The sequence below is a fragment of the Acanthaster planci genome, linkage group LG02, assembly GCF_054643075.1.
Source record: "Acanthaster planci isolate LZ-2023a linkage group LG02, COTS_SCS, whole genome shotgun sequence".
Taxonomy (NCBI): domain Eukaryota; kingdom Metazoa; phylum Echinodermata; class Asteroidea; order Valvatida; family Acanthasteridae; genus Acanthaster; species Acanthaster planci.
The window spans coordinates 33034956-33054087 of record NC_141778.1 but is presented as its reverse complement, the minus strand read 5'-3'; the positions used below and the strand labels follow the sequence as shown (position 1 = coordinate 33054087).

General features: G+C 41.8%; 2 protein-coding genes across 11 annotated transcripts in view; both read right to left on the bottom strand.

The window, feature by feature from the left end:
- The window catches only part of LOC110988623 (histone lysine acetyltransferase CREBBP-like), a 28959-nt gene extending 23216 nt beyond the window's left edge, over positions 1–5743 (bottom strand). For 5 of the 9 annotated variants that reach the window (XM_087133702.1, XM_087133707.1, XM_087133705.1 and 2 more), the window contains exon 1: positions 5207–5743. In XM_087133702.1, coding sequence (XP_086989828.1) covers positions 5207–5288 — 82 coding nt within the window. In that variant the 5' untranslated portion in view covers positions 5289–5743. The remainder of the gene's footprint in view (positions 1–5206) is intronic. The other 4 variants (XM_087133708.1, XM_087133709.1, XM_087133703.1 and 1 more) reach the window with 1 other exon arrangement.
- A 1188-nt stretch (positions 5744–6931) lies between these two features.
- LOC110976938 (adenylate cyclase type 9-like) overlaps positions 6932–19132 on the bottom strand; it is a 70012-nt gene continuing 57811 nt past the window's right edge. The window contains exons 3-4 of one of the 2 annotated variants that reach the window (XM_022230657.2): positions 18807–19120; positions 6932–17337 (exon numbers count right to left, since the gene is read on the bottom strand). In XM_022230657.2, the coding sequence (XP_022086349.1) occupies positions 15532–17337; positions 18807–19120 (2120 nt within the window). In that variant the 3' untranslated portion in view covers positions 6932–15531. The remainder of the gene's footprint in view (positions 17338–18806; positions 19121–19132) is intronic. The other variant, XM_022230660.2, reaches the window with a different exon arrangement.

Genomic DNA, 19132 nt, shown 5'->3' with positions numbered 1-19132 from the left:
GACCAACTTAAAAACCAGCTACACAACAGTGTGTAGCACACTGCATTTTCGGTAATGATACCCCTAATGTGAATACTGACAACACACACAAAAAAGTCTTATATTGAGGCCTACTGGAAGCTTAGTAGTGAACAACTGAACATGTCAACACACTTGACTTGCATAGGGCTTTTTCCCCTTCAGTTTCTACAATGTTAACTTGCTTCCATGCCATGCAACAGGGAACAGCAATGGACTGCGCCATGAACTTACAACTGATGCATTTCAAAAATGCAGTGATTAATGTTTCAACTTGGACATGTTTCTTACGGGCTACAACAGGGGCCATACACAATACAGCATGCCACCAGGAGGTTGCCACACAGAGACTTTTCCAAGCTAACATTTGCAAAAAGCAAGGTCACATTGCCACAATTTGCAATTTTAGCATGCATGTATGTCAGGAGACAACCTTGGGAAACTTTAGATGGATAGGGACATTCCATGCAATAAAAAGAGGAAAGAATTAATTAAAAGTGCTACTCAAAATACCAGTCTTCTTCCCTGAGAAACAAACAGGAATAATGTTCTCAGCACACAGCCAGCAAATGATTATATCTACCATTTCTCACAAAACACTGCAAAAATGACCTATCTGTAGCAAACTCTTGGTGGTGCACTGTATTGTGAATCGCCTGTATTGCGGTATTACAATCACGTAAGTGCAACAATTTTCGTTATTGATGCTATCATGGACAGCATGCTCATGGCATAGTCTAGGAATGCTCGACAAGAAGCAAATTTCTTGTCATCATTCCTGAGTTGTCTTGTGAATTCAGTCACTAGAACTGTGCATGCACTTTAAACGGGAACAACGAATATGTCCAACTTTCTACCTAATAAACATTTAACTGTTGCTGTCCACTAACTTTGTGTATGAAATTTACATACATCTAAGTGGATATCAGCCTTTACAGACCAATGGACAGCTTCTTGCTGTGGTTGTTTTCTATCTTCCAGAATTCAAGAAAAATCACAATATTTTCACGTCTTGGCAGGTTGACTACATTAATCTCCTCCCAAAAGGGGAGGGGTACATGAATTATGAATAAATACTATTTATGCATAAAGAAGAATTCCATACAAGGGCATCATCAATTTTCCCCTGCAATGACTTTTTAGCCATCAGAAAGGTTTAACTTCCCTTAAATGCTGAACCCAACAAAGTTATGCAGGATTTCAATGGTCCCTAGGGGGTTAGGGTTAAAAGTCAAATTTAGCTTGGAAAAGATTGAAGCATTTACTAAGGAAACAATTAAAATTGTTCAGATATGGCCAGGTATGGAATTCTTTCCTCATCCAAAGGCATCGGTATCCTAATGCAAGTAACACGGTAGTGAATTTCAAAATGGACCCTTGACAACGACAACCACTTCGCAGCTGACAGAGAGGGCACAGAACCAGGCAGAAGTTAATCTGGCACATTTTCATAGCATAATATTTGAGGATCACGGTGATGATGTTTGGAAATCACTGCTTTAGTAACAAACAAGAAATAGGACATTTCCAAGAGAGTAAATTTGCAAACGTGTTGTTTAACTTAATGAGTTGGGAATTTCCTGAGTGGTCACGCTTTTGAGTTGCCTGGCATTCACTCCATCCCACAGCTTCAAAATTTCTAACTGCGAGAACTATTCCATCATTACTCCACTGGACTTCCACCCAATACAGTTTACATGGAGTTGTAACACTACAGGTATTTTAATCGAACTTGATAAGTGAATGCTACACTGCTTGCACAAAGCTATTCCATCAAATTTTTCTGTGAGAGCAACCTTGAGTAGCCCTTAGCTCTTAAGAAGGGTGTCAGGAGGGTTTTAGAGCATAAGACTGAGTATTCTGCGAAAAAAATACATTTTTGCTCACTAATTTCTTGGTTCCAGCGACAACGACTGTGCTGTTCATGCTGTTTGTGTTTATTACATTGTGAATGTGTTGGGCCCACCAATGGTCAAGCTTGCGCTGAATCTTGGTTGAACCATTTCGTAAGATCTTGTAATCTTTTACAGTTACACAGTGCAGCGCATGTCGTGAGTCCCAATGGTATCAGCTTACAGGATGTAAAGATGCTATCCCCTGCCATCAAAAATGGTCGAACTGAGATGCGGCCACTTGTAGGTCCGACACATGCACAATGGAATGAACACAAATGACATGAGCAGTACGAACATCATCAGGTGGGACCGAGAAATTGGTAACAATCACATTTTTGTCAAAGAATACTCCATCTCCTGCTCTAAAACCCTCCTGATACCCTTTTTAAGAGCTACAGGCTACTCAGGGTTGCTCTCACAGAAAAATTTGATTGAATAACTTTGTGCAAGCGGTGTAGCATTCACTTATCAAGTTCGATGAAAAAACCCATAGCATTACAACTCCACGCGCATGTAAACTGTATTGGCTTGAAGTCACACAGAGTAATGACGGAGTAGTGACTTTTGAGTACTTGAAGTAAAAATTTCTCCTACTTGCTAAAATTTCTCCTCCTTGCTTTGGCAATCAGTTTCACCAACTGATCAAGCTGTTATGCTGATTGTTGTTTCATGATTCCAGAAAAACACAGAGCGAAGGGGTAAACATTTTAAAAGCCAACATTATAAAAGAATCTCAACATTGGCCTACCAATGTTGACCACACACCAATGTATTCGGAGAAACTAGGACCCTACAAGTCCCCTTTTTTTACATTTGGACAGGATCCATACTTGTTTAAAAGGCAATTTATAGAGTGCCAGTTAGGGGCTTATTCCAACTAGCATGACTAACGTCTGTGACCGTAGAGTTGCCAGGTCCCTGATTTCACCATCCAGGCCTACTGTCAAGTCTGATTGGTTTTCAGAATCATGAGAGTAAGTTGCGAATAACCATCATGGACATTAGGCCTGCCACAAACAGCATAGCTTGACCTTAACCGTACAAATCACCTTTTTTAACATTTGGACATGGTCAGGTGATAGCAGCGTTCAAGTACCTTCTGCTTCCATTAATTCATTTCACTGAATATAACTTGTAGCCCAAATCATAATCCTCTGAATTTGCCTCCAAAATGGTCCTTAAACTGTCTAATATGCCCAGCTAAGAAGCAAGCAAGAAAAGGAGATTCTACTAATAATGTGGTTTACTCACATTTGGGAAAGAAAGAGAAATTTCCCAATCAAATCGGAAATGGTCTTGTCATCGAGCTCGATGTCGCCATCATATTCAAACTGCAATTCGAACTGTATGTTAATGTCCTGGAGATCACGGCACCCCAGCCTCTATCTAGCGGACCATTCATAAAAAGCGAGCTGTGTCAGTACGCGTGCTGCCGACTGATTCCTGAGCGCCGTATGTCCGGTAACTGTGATCACATTGAAACTGTACAATGGACATTGCGACCCTCAGGACTCAGGTGCATGTGTGCCAGGGACACGGCATGCTTTTTGTGAATGGTCCGCAAGAGGCCAGCGCAACATGATGTTGTCTCCAGGACATTAACAGGAACAACTCGTACCATGGACAACTCCTGCCATCAACTCAACGTAACTGTACCAACTCATACCTTTGCCGAGTCACACCTTGGACAACTCGTACCTCCAGTGAAGACAACTCGTCATTCACGTACAAGACAACTCGTACCTTCACAGAAATCAGAGCCTGCTCAGCGCTTATCATTATTGTAATTAACTTGAGTAATTTGATTTCTTAGTCATGTGCTCGTCACCTAATTTGCCGTTTTGCCTATATTGTCTTACCTACACGCCGATGAGGTGACATTAATGTGCGACACATCAACGTCGTGCATGTGCACGCATGGTCAGGCAACTGACGTTGGTCAACGTGGCCAGCCATTGTTGCATGCAATTTGGAATCTTCACCATGCCGTCAACCGTGATGATGGAGTGATGTCATGTTTTCACTTACTTCAAAGTTTATAAAGTAATGTCAGTTGTAACTTGTCCAAAAAAAAAAAAATTTTAATAAGGTAACCACCCCCCCATTTTAAAAGATTCTGCTAGGATTGAAACGTCAGGCCCTCCATATTTTGAGATTTGTATTTTAGGTCATTGTAGTCAGCAAGCAGTTTACAGCAGTTTTGTATTACATATATTTGAAGTTTTATTGAGTACACCTCCCAAAACGTTACTAAATAAAGCTGTCATTCCCCCACAGAATGAAAAAGTCCAATAACATTTTCCCAAAGCCATAAGAATAAATTGAATTCCCCCCCTAAAAAAAAGAATTTATAGTTTAGTAAAGTCCCCTCCCCATAAAAGCATATTAATAAGGAAGTCAAGTTTGTACACAGTCACGTTGTTCAACATCCATCATGTAAACCGACAGCGCAAACGCCTGCGGCAGGCACTATGGAGAAAATCATGCTGGCATTCGAGATCACTCTGGGAGATTTATGAAGATTTTTCTTTGATATGTTTGTCAAATCTGATCATAAACATGCTGAAAAGGAAGTGCAGCAAAGTTACAATGGAACTGATAACATGAAGGTACGAGTGGTCTTAACTTGAGGTACGAGTTGTCCGAGGTACAAGTTGTCCAAGGTACGAGTTGCCTGTGGTACGAGTAGTCCAAGGTATGAATCATCCAAGGTATAACTCGCCCAAGGTACGAGTTGACTCGAAAGCGTCCAAGGTAAGAGTCATCCGAGATACAAGTCGCCAAAGGTACCAGTTGACTTGAAAGCAGCTTAGGCCTACAGTAGTGGTGGTGGTATCACGCTTGAAGACAAGACTGTTTCCGATTTGAAGGGGAATTTTTTTTTCCTTCCCAAATGTGAGTAAACCTAATCATCCATTAGGCCTAATAGAATCTCCGACTCGCACAAAGCTGGGCGCAGTTGAGGACCATTTTGGAGGCCAATTCAGAGGATTTTGATTCGGGGTAGGGCCTACGAGCTATTTTGAGTGAAATGAATTAATGCAAGCAAAAGCCTATCGAAAGTACTTGGACCCTACTATCGCCCTACCATGTCCGAATGTTAAAAAAGGAGATTTGTTGGTTCCAAGTTATGCCTAACGTTACTCGGACTAAGCTTGACCAGGAATGGCCTGGGCAAAGAATTCTTTTCGCATCAGAATATCTAGGCCTAGTTTTACAAAGATTTAAATTTATTTCATGTGCACATAAATATGATGAGAACGAGAAAATGAATTAAACGTTTACTGAATCACCTGTGTTGTTGTCACTGCTAGGCGTCGAAATCGGCACCGTTAGCTTCGGCCTCTTGTTCGGCGGACCTTCCAGGTCGGCCATGTTGAAAAAATTGGACCACTCCGTGTTCGCAGTGTTACGAAGAAGTCACCAATTAAGTCTTACTTGATGCCGGAATGTTCCAGTTTTACCTTGATGTGATCCATTGGCTGTCTGCTGGTTGAAGACTCCGGTTAAACAAAAAGCTGGTTACACCATTGCAACGCAAATAATAGTATTAAATCGACGTATCCTGCACAGTTTGACCTTAATTTCCCGTGTACAAAGCCCAGCACGAAAATGATCGCCGATTTCAAATCGTTTTCGTCACATGATGAAACGCCTGGCGGGTTCCCATCCAATCGCTGGGGAAGAAGTAGTAATTAAATAAAATATCAAAATGGGTTTCGGGTGAAATAATTTCCGAAATGATGAGAAATTTTCACCGAAAATGCCAGTTTTTCCCCGACCGTATTCGCTCAAAATGGCGGCTGTTGATGAAAACTTTTTACGCTTGTCAGAGGACTAACAAGGAAAGCTTCCGGAAAAAGCCGAGCGTCGAAGAATAATTTATTCATAATTTTTCATTAGCATGCAATCACGTGCTCCATAAAGCGAGATGTTATTGGTGCATTTGGGGCGACGCGTGGAAAGATTGGCAGGTGATTAACAATCGACAGGGACCGTTGCCGTTCGGGAATGTTCGGAATATGGGAAAAGGCATGCTGGGAACTTTTTAAATACCCAGCGGCCCTAGCGCCCAGAATTTTTTTTCTAATTTGAAAAGGGGAAGATACACAAAATGTCACCTACTGTAGAATTTAGTGCGCTGAAAATCAGTTGTGTAAAATTTGATCACAGGTTTAAGGAATAAAAATATATATCTTTAGTTGTTACAACATGTAACGTCAACAGAAATAATTTCTAAATAATAGTAACAGCTTTCCCAAAAGTTCAAACTTACCTCGTTGACCCCACTGTACTGTTTGACCTACAATTTGAGCAACACATAGGCTACTACTAGCAGCAGCATTTTCAACTGATCGAGATTCGAGAAATACAGATATTTTAACTTTCCTTCGGGATAATGAACTTAAATGATACCTAAGAATATTTTTTATTCATTTTTCAGTTTTGTAAGACCTGTAAGGCGGGATTCTATTTTTTGGCCCCATCAACATAAAATTGCCCAGGGGGTCATGTTTATTGGATATGAATTCACTTCCAAAAATAAGACTGGCCCAAATCTACAAATAAAAGAACAATACAGAGTAACTCAGTATTACTACAGTGAGCTGAGCACAATGAAAAGTTCTTTTGATGGTTTACTGTAGAATCCCAGGCATTTCTATTTGGCAAAAGCTCAGGCAGCAAGTACCCTCCTGGCAACCTTTCAAAGGCATTATGGTAAATTTGATACTTTTCTTCTAATTACAGGGAAACGCCTTTATCGCAACATAGTACTGACAGCCACTGGTGAACAATGGGACAGAGCACGAATGCCCGGAATCTGGTGGCAAGCCATTCAGAGATGGTCAAAGCCACCTTCACTTGCAAAGTCATGTTGCCACATTGGCAACTGAGGTAATAAGTGCTGATGACAAGGTTGCAATTTCCCGTTCATAAATTTATCATTTTTAACAAGATAAAAACATCACATGTATGCTGCTTATAAACATAAAAGTGCAACACAATATCGATACCTGTTTGATTTCATTTTTTTTTAATGACATCCAGATGCTACAACTCAACTTACCCAATGCAAGTATTAAACCAGGCATTTGGATTTTTACATTACTTGTACCTGTCTCAAATTTTCGTATTCTCAGATCTTTACAGCAATTTTTTTTCTAACTTTGTTTTTGGAAGATTGTAAGATGAGACAACCATTGGCAACTTCACACTTTAATGATAAACTGCATTCCTAATAAAACCAGGTAAGAGGTAAACAGATTTTCATAAAAAGTATCAAAAAATTATCATTATAGTTTGCCATGCTTTATCTAGCTGTGCTTTAATTTGAGCAGCAAAACACCACAGTTCAAATGACCTTAAGTTCTGTGACCAATGAGACGTACAGGATTAAGAATAACAAAACTCAGATAATTGCTCTGGCAATTTACCACCAGAACACACTTTCCTGCCTGAGGAAAATTAATTCAAGTCAAAATTCGATTCATTACTGCATATAACAAAGTTTATCATCTTAGAATTCTATGAAGGGACACTTCCATCCTTTAAATAGCATTTAGCCACAACAAAGGTGATCAAACAACTTCTGGGAAAATTATTTCAGGCCGATTGGAATAGTGGTAAGGTAGTAGCAATGAACATTTCAATACAACTCATATTTGAACTTGAGATACACTGCAGAGGACACAAGAAATGAACAAAAACTAAGATGATATCACAAATGAAATTATAAAGAAACTATACTTGAGTGCACATTCAGCTAAGGCATATCACATGACTGCCTATCAATCACTCTTTTTGGGCTTCACTTCCTTGTGTGAACATTCGTAACCCTTCCTCTCAATGAGTAAACAAACTAAAAAGGTGAAAAAAAAAATGACTTCTGGGTTGGATATTATTTTAAGTATTTTGTATATTTTCTAACTTGTGAAAAGTGTACAGAATGGAAAAAGAAAATGGATACCCCTTAGTAATGACAGCATAGACTTTGCCAATCATTGGCTACATTCATCTTTCCAATGGGCACGTATTTAGTCTACGTTGGAGCTAATTCTTCACAAGAAATAAATCTGGGTTGGGTGGCTATACCCTTTTTGTTGAACACAAAGGGTTTTTTGTCAAGTTGAATGCCAAGTCACTCCTGTTTTTTTTCTTTTTTTGATTTGCTGTTTAAATCCCGACAGCAACTTCTGCAAGAAGTCAAATCAAAATTCATACAAATCCCATTTGGTATGTAATAAAAAATTACTGTTAGTACTTTGAATTCAACATCAGAACGTCAGCAGAATGAAATTTCATTGTAAGCTTATGTCAAATTTTAGTGCATTTCATGAATTATCCTCAGCTAGTATCACCAGATATACATATATAATTCAATTCTAACTTATACAAAAGTCACAACAGGTCTTCATATTTTTCCTGCTATATATCTTAGTTACTTCAATCGAATCAAGTTAACCATTGTACAGGTTTCTAAGCATTTGCACATATTAAAGTTTGAATAGCGAATATATTAACTTGCTGTGAAGGATTAAAAAATAGTGTTAAATTTACATGATTTATAGTTCATAAGTGTGCTACACATCACTGTTCAAAATCCTGGTCTATTTAACACTGCATGTGTAAAAACTACACAAGGAAAAATTTTGCAGAACTTTTTGTTACCTTGCAGGCATGATCTGTTACTGATTACGGACACATTTTGACGCTGGGAATGTGTAAGGTCTATTTGACAGAATTCTGGAGATTTCAGACAAGAAAAAATTCTATAGCATATGGCTGTCTTTCCGTTGAGTAGTTCCACAGCAATATCAAGAATCAAATTGGCTGAGGCTCTGACTGAAAAAAAAATTCTTGCTGTTCAAGTTTCAGGCCAAACCACTTCTATTACAAAGAAGTTACAATAATCAGGGCTAAAACATCTTGAGCTTTGGAGGTAGTACCTCGCCTCCCATACACGCAGCTTTAACAATGGCTCACGATTGACACACCACAATCTATACAGGCAATTGTACATGATCACAGCCAACTACAATCCCAAACTCTCAAACAGTAAATGGCTTTGATTCACTGATTTTGACAAAATATAAATTGTTTCACAAACTGCTCAACACTTAGCCATGTCTTAATCACGTACAGAACTAGCTTTTTCAAATATTAGTCATTCATTCCCTTTGCATCAAATGCCTTGTGTTGCAAGCATCTTCTGAATTTTATTTCAAAATTTTTTAAATTCCATGTTCACTTTCCAGGCAAATCAGTGCCAGAGATGACTTTTACAGACAAAGCAAACATAAAAAAGAAAGCAACCCCAGGGGTCATTGAGAAGACTTTATAAGGTGACACAAAAGTCTAGGAGTTTAAAATAAGCACTGGCTTAGATGGAAGGTTTTTGTGAAGATCGAACATCAGTCTTTCTGACCTTGAATCTCTTGTTGCACTGCTGCAAAAATTAAGTCGTTTAAACCGTAACATGAAAAAAATGGAAGCACGCACAACAAAAATGTTCAATTCATACAAATTCATGATATAAATCACCAAAACAAAAAGAAAATGGTAATTTAAGTTTTGTATTTTTAATACATTGCCCAATAAAAAGCTTCGCCCTTTGAAATCAGTTCACAACTCTCTATACTATTTACAGCAAGAATACTATACATGCTTACTTTGGCCAACTTTTTTTTAACACATTTCAAATTACTTGGCAGAGGCCACAATTGTCACCTGGTTGGTAGCTCAGATTTTTAAGTCAAAATCTTAAATATGTAGGTGCCTTTCTCCGGATGGAGTGAAGGAGGATGGAGCTGACCTGACCATGAATCCCCTTTTTTGAATCTCAATACATTTATCAACTTGGACATTCTTTCATCCAATCCCCCTCCCCCCCTCAGTTTAAACCACTACATCCTTATTAACTCCAGTTTTAAGTTAACAGCCACGCCAAAGTCTCAACCCTTCTGTAGCAGGTTAAATATAGACTCCTAGACTATTTCATGGAATCTCATTTCATGAGACTCGTGTTTGAAGCAATCCTCAACTAGACTGGTGACACGTTACATAAAAAATGCCATCCTGGTGTACATGTAGGTTGGGCACCTGGTGGGGGACATGTCGTATTCTGGGCTGTCACAGATCCTCACAAGTCCCTCGCAGGTCATCCTGCCCTAGATTACAATAAACTCCAACAGTGACAAGGACATTCCTTTGTCACTGGTCATCTGTTTTTATTGATGACATGACAGAGGAGTCGACTTGTATGGCAGCTTATGATGGGCTCGATGTTAGCCCTGGATCAAACCTCATTTTGGGGTGACCTTTCCCCAACATACTTTGCACTTTTCCAGCTGAGATTGCTGATGATGACAGCAACTACAGTAATGTCATTTGTTAAACATACATGTAGCACTGTGACATCACATCCGAATTTACTTGGAAACCCTTGATCTGGCTCAGCAATTGAAATTCACTGGTATATGTACACATCGTTGACTGAGGTTGTCTGCTAGTTTGCTGAACAGCGAGCTTTGGCCATATGGGGTGACTGACCGAGTTGTATCAATGAAATCTGATGATGCAACAAGCCGGTGCATTAAAGAGGGCACCGTGTAACCCTTTGATAATGTGGACCAATGGCCAACTCCAGTGTCCAAACTCTTTGTCCCAAAAATCGTGGCTGGAGCTGGATATAATACAGACACCTACATGTATTGCAGCAAATGGCTAGTGGCTACAGCCCCTTCCCATAGATGCATGTGTCACTTTCAGCCACAGTCACTTGATTAGGCCATGGCCTTAGGCTGTATCCCTAGATGCTGTCTAGGGCTACATGTAGGTCTAGACATCCATTGGTAATGAGAGGAAACATCTTGACAAGAGACACAGCTGTAGCTCTGGAAGCTTGTTTCAAACAAAGACCGATCACAGAGACTGGTTCTCAATCCTGTTATAATTTACAACTCAATAGGAGGAAACCAGTCCAGAAGAGAGAGTTCTTACCATACATTATGAATGTGTGCTAATTACTTGGTTGCGGCTTGTAAGTACACATGATTCAGCGAGTAGCAGATGAAGCCAATGCCACAGACCTGTGTGTAATTGTCCAAGCTGCAGCCAAGTAAAGGTGTTTCCTGAATCTCAGTTTCAGCTCTATCTTCACCTCCAGGTTTCTACTTCATAAATCCAGTTCAGAATTGAGACCTCCGCCCACTTTCATGGTGCTGCTAAGCATGTGATTCTACAATTACAAAAGCTCCGCATACTTCACGAAGACCATTAGCAGTAAGCACAGCAAAAGACACACTCACCTCAGAGGAAAAATTTGTTTAACTTGGTGAAGCAACAATGGAACTCAGCATGCATATGTTTTGTGCTAAGCACAGCAGCCTCGAAATATTCACCGTGACAGTAGACTTACTGCATAGCAAATTCTTGTGCTATGGTAAACACAGACATTTCCGTAGTTCCATGAAACTGGGCCTTGTGTGCTTAACATACCTTCACTTTCGGCTGAGAAAACATCCTGTTATCTAGTATGAGACCAATGGCTGGAGGATCTTAATTGAGCTCTAGCTGTCAATGTTCAAAACTGTAGAGCTCAGGATAAAGCTGAAAGCATTGACATGGAAAAATCCCCTTTCATTGTTTGTTACGGCCAGAGACATCTAAGCCAAACCCAGGCTGAAAGCTGGGCACAAGCAAATCCTGCTGCAATATACTAAATTCTCCTCTTGGAACTTCAACATGTTTATGTGAATGCCCCAAACTGGTCACATTTGGCAAAAATAGACTCCCACTATAACAAAGGGAGCCATGCTGACAAAACACAAGGTACAATCATTTTCCATTTGTGCATTACGTTCCTTTTTAGGAAACAAAAATTACTCAAAATCAAAAAGAAAGGTGTCTTAGAACAAATCTAACGAAGTTTCAGCCCAGTAAATACTGTACATTCCAAGAAAAGCAATATTCTAGGATTTCAATTTCAGATCAGAAGTCGCTGAGTTATGTCCTAAATTTAGCATCTGAAACACATGCTCATATTCAGTTGAATGCAGCTACGCAATGTCAAGCACTGAACTGACCATTAACTGCACGCATGTGCAAATTATGTCAACACTTGCACTTGCTTCCAATGGCAATTTTCCACAAATGCATCTTCAGATGAACTGCTGGAAATGGCCTTCATTCATTGTTTTCTGCAAAACGACAGCTTGCCAGAAAGAACCGTTTCACATTCTGGTCCCATTACCATCTTTGATAAAATTGGAGGATTCAGTATCCTGAATCCTCCTATTTTCATATGATTTTGCACACGCCCTAGGGAGTTAGGGTTAAACCAAGCCTGCTTTTCAGTAATAATTTCGTCCACTACATTTTTGATAACAGTAAATGACAGACTGTACCTTTACCTTGTATCTTGCCTAAGTGTTTGCCTGTAACCAGTTTGTTGGCCTGCATGCATCAGATGCAGGACTCCATTCTTCGGCAAGGTTTCTGGTCTAGATTTTGGATATCGAAGGTTTTAAGACTGGCCAAAAATTGAGGGAAGCATTCAGCATGGACAAAGATGTACACATAATGTAACAAGTGTGGGGTTCTTGTACATGAAGACCAGTGTAGACGACACAGCACCTTGATCAATGCACATGACATGTAATACCCATGATGATGCAACAAATTAGACATGTCAGCAACTCACTGCTCTCCTAACAATGAATAATTACCAGGTTTGACTACTAACATGTTCCAATTAGAGTTGCAGGATCACATTTTGTGCAACTGGACTGGAAAAAGGAGAAAAAGTCCTTGACAATTACTGCTCTTTGGACCCCCCCATTCTTATTTACAGCCCACATAGATAAAATCCACGTCAATGGATCAACTAATATTTTGTTAAGAAGCATATAAAGAGGCACTTAAAAATAATTTAGTGTGAATACAGTTATTTTGGAAACTTTTTTTTCAGTAAGCGTGAGTCATAGTTTAGCAAACTATGCCAAATTTCATGACATGCCTCAAAAAACACATTGCATAACACAAGCCATCATCCTACAATCATGATATATATGTACACTTATATACACACTATTCCTAAGAAACTTAAAAAATCCCAAAACTTGAGAACCCGAAAGGATGAAGCACAATGGCCACTAGTTTTCATACATTTTACATATCATAAGATAGAGACTACTGCAATACATTTGGCATGTAAGCAACACGCTTTTCATCTTTGCTTTGTCAAGGCTTGAAAATCAACTTTTACAAAACTGTCATACAAAAGGAAAGAGTACCTCCAGCAAGACAGGGGCTTCACTTCCCTAGGTGTAAAAAGAGACAAACAAAAGCAAAACAGCTTAGCCAATTGCCACAGCCAGTGTTGTTAGTGAGTTGTCACATTTTTCAGCTGACCTTCATACCCAATGTCACCTCTGTGTCAAGAACTGATGTTCAACATTCCTGTGGTGTATCTGCGGTAGTTAGTTACACAGAACTGAGGTTGATAAGTCTCGCTGGTGCCTTGACAATGCAAAGACAGCAAGCTATCAGTCCACCCAGCTTACTTCCTGCCTGTAAATGACTGGTGTTATGTCCCCTCTAATCTGTCTCGACAAAAATTGAAAATACGTGGTTAAAATTCTGAACTGCAGCAACAGATATGCTCACAGAATATGCCCCCCCCCCGCATTTCCTGTGAATTATCTACATGTACCTGTGGGCAAAGTGTCCATGTGCTTGCCAGGCCTTGTGGGAAGTTGTTGCACACGGCGATGGCCGGCAACAATAATATCTGGCTCCTAGGCTTCTGAATCACAATGTGTGTGGAAAGACAGTCAAACCAGCCACCTAACTGGTCAGCGCAATGACAACTGACTCCATGAGGGCAAACAAAAATGCACTCAAATGAGAATTTGGAAGCTCTTCAACAGCATGATGGGAAAACATGAAGTATGGTTGCGTTTGGTGAAAATTCTAGCAAAGAAAAGTGTGGAAGATAATTGCATGCTTTAGAAAATGTTGCATAACAAAAGACAGTTTTTTGTATCTTTTATGTTTGTTGCCTTTTATGTTTTGAGATCAGTTTGAACGCTGTCAACATATACCACATCTGCTATGGAGCCAGCACAATGACTACAGTAATGGAGTTTGTGCTCTGCCCATGTTTCAGCTCTGAAAAAGCCTACCGCTGATCACTGCCCCAATCCACAGCAACTGTAGAATTATGACTAGGCTAGTGAAGGTTTCACAGTATCTCCATCTCACCCATCTTTGGCGCACTGCTGCCCTCAAAGGGGAGATGCACCAACCAAACACTGGCATGGAATTTTGGGGACAAACAATCCTGCTGGGAACAATCACTGCACTAGATATTTCCAGCGCCATGTAAAAAAATTGTGCCATTTTGTAATCTGTTTAACCCCTTGACGCCGGGACTTTTTTCTGAAAGCCGACTCCGAGAATTCCAGCCTCGCTTGGCCACGAAGGCCACCTGCCAAACTGCAAATTCTCGGTTTGTGGCCCTGCGTGCTCTGCACGCTTTGATTTACACAGCGAAAAGGCTCATTGTTCGGTGGCATACGGCTCTATTCACACTTCCACATTCCCATTGCCTCTTTTCAAAGTGGGGACTATTATGAAGCTGGTGATTAGGATGCAAATTCGGCCTTTACATTTCTTGGCAACAGACAAATCACCATATATACAAGAGCCAGGTTATACCTTCTTTCACCGTGTTCATTCAAGCGTGGACCGAAAATAATAGCTGAAAAGCGGGCTGAGGGATCTCAATTTTTACGGCGGCTCTTACCGCTTTCCGGTGCGAAGGGGTTAAAGGCAAATTGACAACTTGTGCTTTGATCCTTTAACCTACAGTCTATTCTGAGTTGACCACATTATTCGAGCCCTGTCCACAAAAGAGATCGTGTAACTTTACCACTACGGTAAATAATGATTTTAGAGCTGTTTTACCAAGCAGTACAGACTGGTTGGTGATTGAATGGATGAACTGAGACTAAAGAGCTACTCCAGGACATGAATCTTTGACATTTGACCCTCCATCCCTCAGACGGAAGTCAGAGTCTTCTAAAAAAGTAAAACCCCGCACTCATGAACTTCCAAGCCGTCGGACTTAACTTTGGTATGAGTGGGGTTACACGCACACACACGTAGATGACGCATGCTGTGAAAGCACCGCCTTGCGAATTAAACCAAGCAGTGTACATGAAGCATGATAACCACTGAAATCTTGACGTCTTGGGGGCTTCTCAGCCTGTCTCCATTCCACAGAGTTCCATCACCAGTCTATGTCATCCCTTGCATTTCATGAAATGCACTTGAAACTCATCCAACCTGACCACCTGCAGATATTTCAGAGCTCCATTCATGCTGTTCTCACTGCTCCCATTCTGGTGTGGCAACCAAGCGCTCAGCTGTGGGCAAATTTCAGCTGGAGCATAAGGTGACATCGAATGCAGAGAAAAAGCACACCTCTGTTTTGGTAAAGAGTGAGTCTGGACTCGCAATTATACGTCAAAAGTGCAAAGTTTACAAGAAGTACTATTCTACACATGCTTTTTTGCTACTTGGCTGAAATTCAGACTAGGAAAATTGCAAAATGTTATGCTTCTTTACTAGGGCTACTTGGTCCGTTGGGACTGGCAGCTACAGAGTTGCATTCTCCTATTAGTAATGGGGAATCACGCTTTCCTTTAAAAAGATATGTTGTCATGTCCCCCTTGCCCCGGACTTTGACGGGGCCACGGTGCTCAAATATGTAGTAGGGCTCTAAGGCCTTCTTGGTGTGTTCTGTCACCTGGATGTGACCTGCCAGACCAGTGGAATCCATTCGACTGGCCACATTGACTGTGTCCCCCCAGATGTCGTATAAGAGTTTAGTTGTGCCGATGACACCGGACGTCAGCTGTCCGTGATTGTAGCCGATACGAGGGATAAATTTAAACGCCCCACTGGTGATGCTGAGGACCTCATCGTTGAAGACCTTGACCTGCTTGATCATCTCAATGGCAAACTCCATCATGTTGATCAGGCACTTCGTCGGGTTGCCGTCATCCTCGGCCGAGGGTGGGTGAAGGCCGCAGGCAGCCATGTACGTGGGCCCTATGGTTTTGATCTTCTCCACCGACTTGAAGTCCTCCATGCTCAGCAGATTGTCAAAATCGCTGACTAGCTCATGCAGGACGCGGATGCACTCCTTACCATCTTGGTAGGCCTCCTCGTAGAAGTCGATGAAGTTGACGATGCTGCAGAAGATGACGGCCACATTCTCGTGATTCTGAGAGAACTTGGAAGTGCTGCCCATCTGCTCTGTGACAAAGGTGGGAATGATCTCATGCAGCAGGGTCTCTGCTTCCTCCTTCTCTATCTGCATCTGCTCTTTGTCCTGCCCCGCCTCCACCCCTCCATAGAAATTAAGCCGGTAGCTGATCTCAAATTCTCGGTTCAGGAAGAGGACCAGGATCAAGAGCAGGAAGATGTCGATGATGACCTCCATGGCCATGGCCTCGAAGGTGCATCCAGTCATGTCAGGGATTTCCGCATAACCAGCAGGCCCGTCAGAGTCATTTAACGAGTTGTTGGCAACCGGCACGGTCGGTAGTTGCCTCTGGTCACAAGGGTTGAGGTTGAAGAGTACCAGCATGATGACTGCATACATGAAGGCCAGGATGGTCTTCATCCATGAGCTGAGCTGGACAAAGTTGCAGAAGTGGAGCAAGGCCACCACAATCAGGAAGCAGAAGAACTGCTTGGTGTAGATGTTGTAGTCTGGCTGGCAGAGGAAGTTGGCGTAGACTGCAAGAATGGGCAAGCTGATCAGGATGGCACCCAGGATGTGGCGTGGCCACCAGTGGTGGAAGAAGCCAGACAGGGCCATGTAGAAATTCGACCGCCACTTGCTGAAAGCCTGCAGCAGTACTGCCGACAGCACCACCAGCTGCAGAGCGCCAGCAATGGGGAAAATGATCAACCAGTGCACCTGAGTCTGGAACACCAAGAAGCAGCCAATGGAGATTAGCAGGTACACCACAAACGAGACCACCACGTCAAACACAGTGTTGTACTTGGCTGTGGAGATGGTCTCCGATGAGTGGCGCCGGTTCTTGCGGCTGGTCTCGGGGTTGCGGGGCTCCTTGGAGGAGTCCTGCCGGAACTGGGCCCGGTACAATGCCTCAATGCTCTTGCTGTGGAAGGTCAGTGTCAGGTTGCTGATTGGGGGCTTGTGGAAGTAGTCCGTGGCCCCCTCCTGCTTGATGCAGTCCACAAAGTTCTGGTCACTGTTGCTCTGGGTGTTGTTGTGGAGGGGGATGTTGAGAGGGTTACCATCAGCCAGCAGGTCACGGACAGACAGTGTTCGGCTGGAGCCCAGGCCCCCATTCTCCCCTTTGGCATCGCCAGGAACCTGCAGCTGTGAGAAATGACAACACATAAGCATTAGCACAAAAGGCTTGATTATAACTGCGACCTACTTTTTCCCAGATTGTTGAGCTGGGCATTAATGCTACATGTATATACCAGCCAGTTCAGCTGTTATGTTTTCTACTTGACTCACGCCAGTAAATAGAAATCTTGCCTCGCTCAGCAAACAGAGGGGTCCCAATTTCCAACCCTTAAACTGCTGTGCTCACATAGCACCCTCTATTAATCTTTAGAGACTGACTATGACAAGAATAAGGCTGCATAAGTCTAAGACAATGAATGATTCGTCACTTAACAAAACAAGTCTCACACTAAGCAGCCTTTAGTGAGGACATAATAACATGCATAAATCTGTTGACTGAGGATCCTATGGACAGCTTCTTTCAGTGTTGCGGTGCTGCTAAGCTCTCACAGGCTGAGTTCGGGCGGCTTGTTCTCGTATGTTCACAAAATGCTTGATTTGTTGTTCTTGGCTAAGCTGCTCGAACGCCGGGAATGTACAACCGGTTATTGCTGGTAGTTAGTCACAAGCAACATGCAACATTGCGGCGTCCATTTACGTTATTCGAGAGTTAATGTTTGGATAACTGGGCTGAATTCTTTAAACAGGAACATTCATTTCTGTGTTATGAAGAATAATTAATGTTACTTTTGCAAAGTTTCCTATTGTATCTGGCTTTGTAACCCATCACTCTACTTTTTGCCATGTTTGCAACTGTTCACAATCAAAATCTCACAAGTTTTTCTGTGTGTTCTTGTAAAACCCTGACGAGGAGGTAGTGTGTGATCCTGTTCCAAGAGCAGCATTCTTGAGTCGTGTTCCCACCCTTCGAGTGCGAGAACAAGAAACCTGTGTTGAGAACAGGCTGCCCAAACTCGACCATAAGGTCATGTACATTGTTTGCTGTACGATCCTTTGTTCATTTTCTCCGGGACGTGACGCATGTATTTTTCCATTTAATTTTAATCTATGCATTTATAAAATGCAGGTGAAGACATTAAAAACAAAATAACAACATGGTTGAGCCCAAAGCATGTTAAAGGTGGGTCGCACTACTGGTAAAATCACAAGAAAGGGACTGCTGAAAAATTCTTGAATATCTTCATTGAAAAATAGTAAACAACTGCCTCGGTCAACCGTTCAAATATTTCTGCCTAGAATGCTATCCTTTTTTGAGAAAACAGAACTCTGTTTTCTGTTTTCAACGATGGTCAGCCAACCATTGTGTAACAATTTGTTTGTGGGGTGTACCGATGTTGTAGGAGACTAAATAAATGGGGAATAATAAAAGCAGCAAAAATACATCTGTGGAAATTCATCAAATGCATTGTAAACTGCAACATGGGATGAGCGGTGGGAGACGGAGGGGTGGTGATAAGGGGTGAGAGACATGGGATTACTCTTAATATTTAGCAGAGTGAATAGTGGGGATACTGGCATCTTTAGTCATGACTCACATGTGACGGGGCTTCAAGGGCCTTGGGCTTGCGCGCTCCCGGTGAGCTCCGCTTCCAAACGGGGCTGTTCTGTCTCGAGTCAGTCTTGCTTTCTCCCAGCAAGGGCTTGCTACTCTGGTTCCCATTGGGCGAGGAGCCATGGCCGGCCTCGCTTCCTGCAACCTCCCCCTTCTCGCCTGCCTCGTCCTCCTTACTCTCTGCCCTGCTCAGGGGCTCTTTGGCGTTGTCTGCCGAGGTTTCTACATCTGTGTCCATCTGGGCCGGCTTAGAAGAAGGGTCCTCCTTTAGCCCAGTGATGAAATAAGTCTTACCCCCTGTAGTTCAAA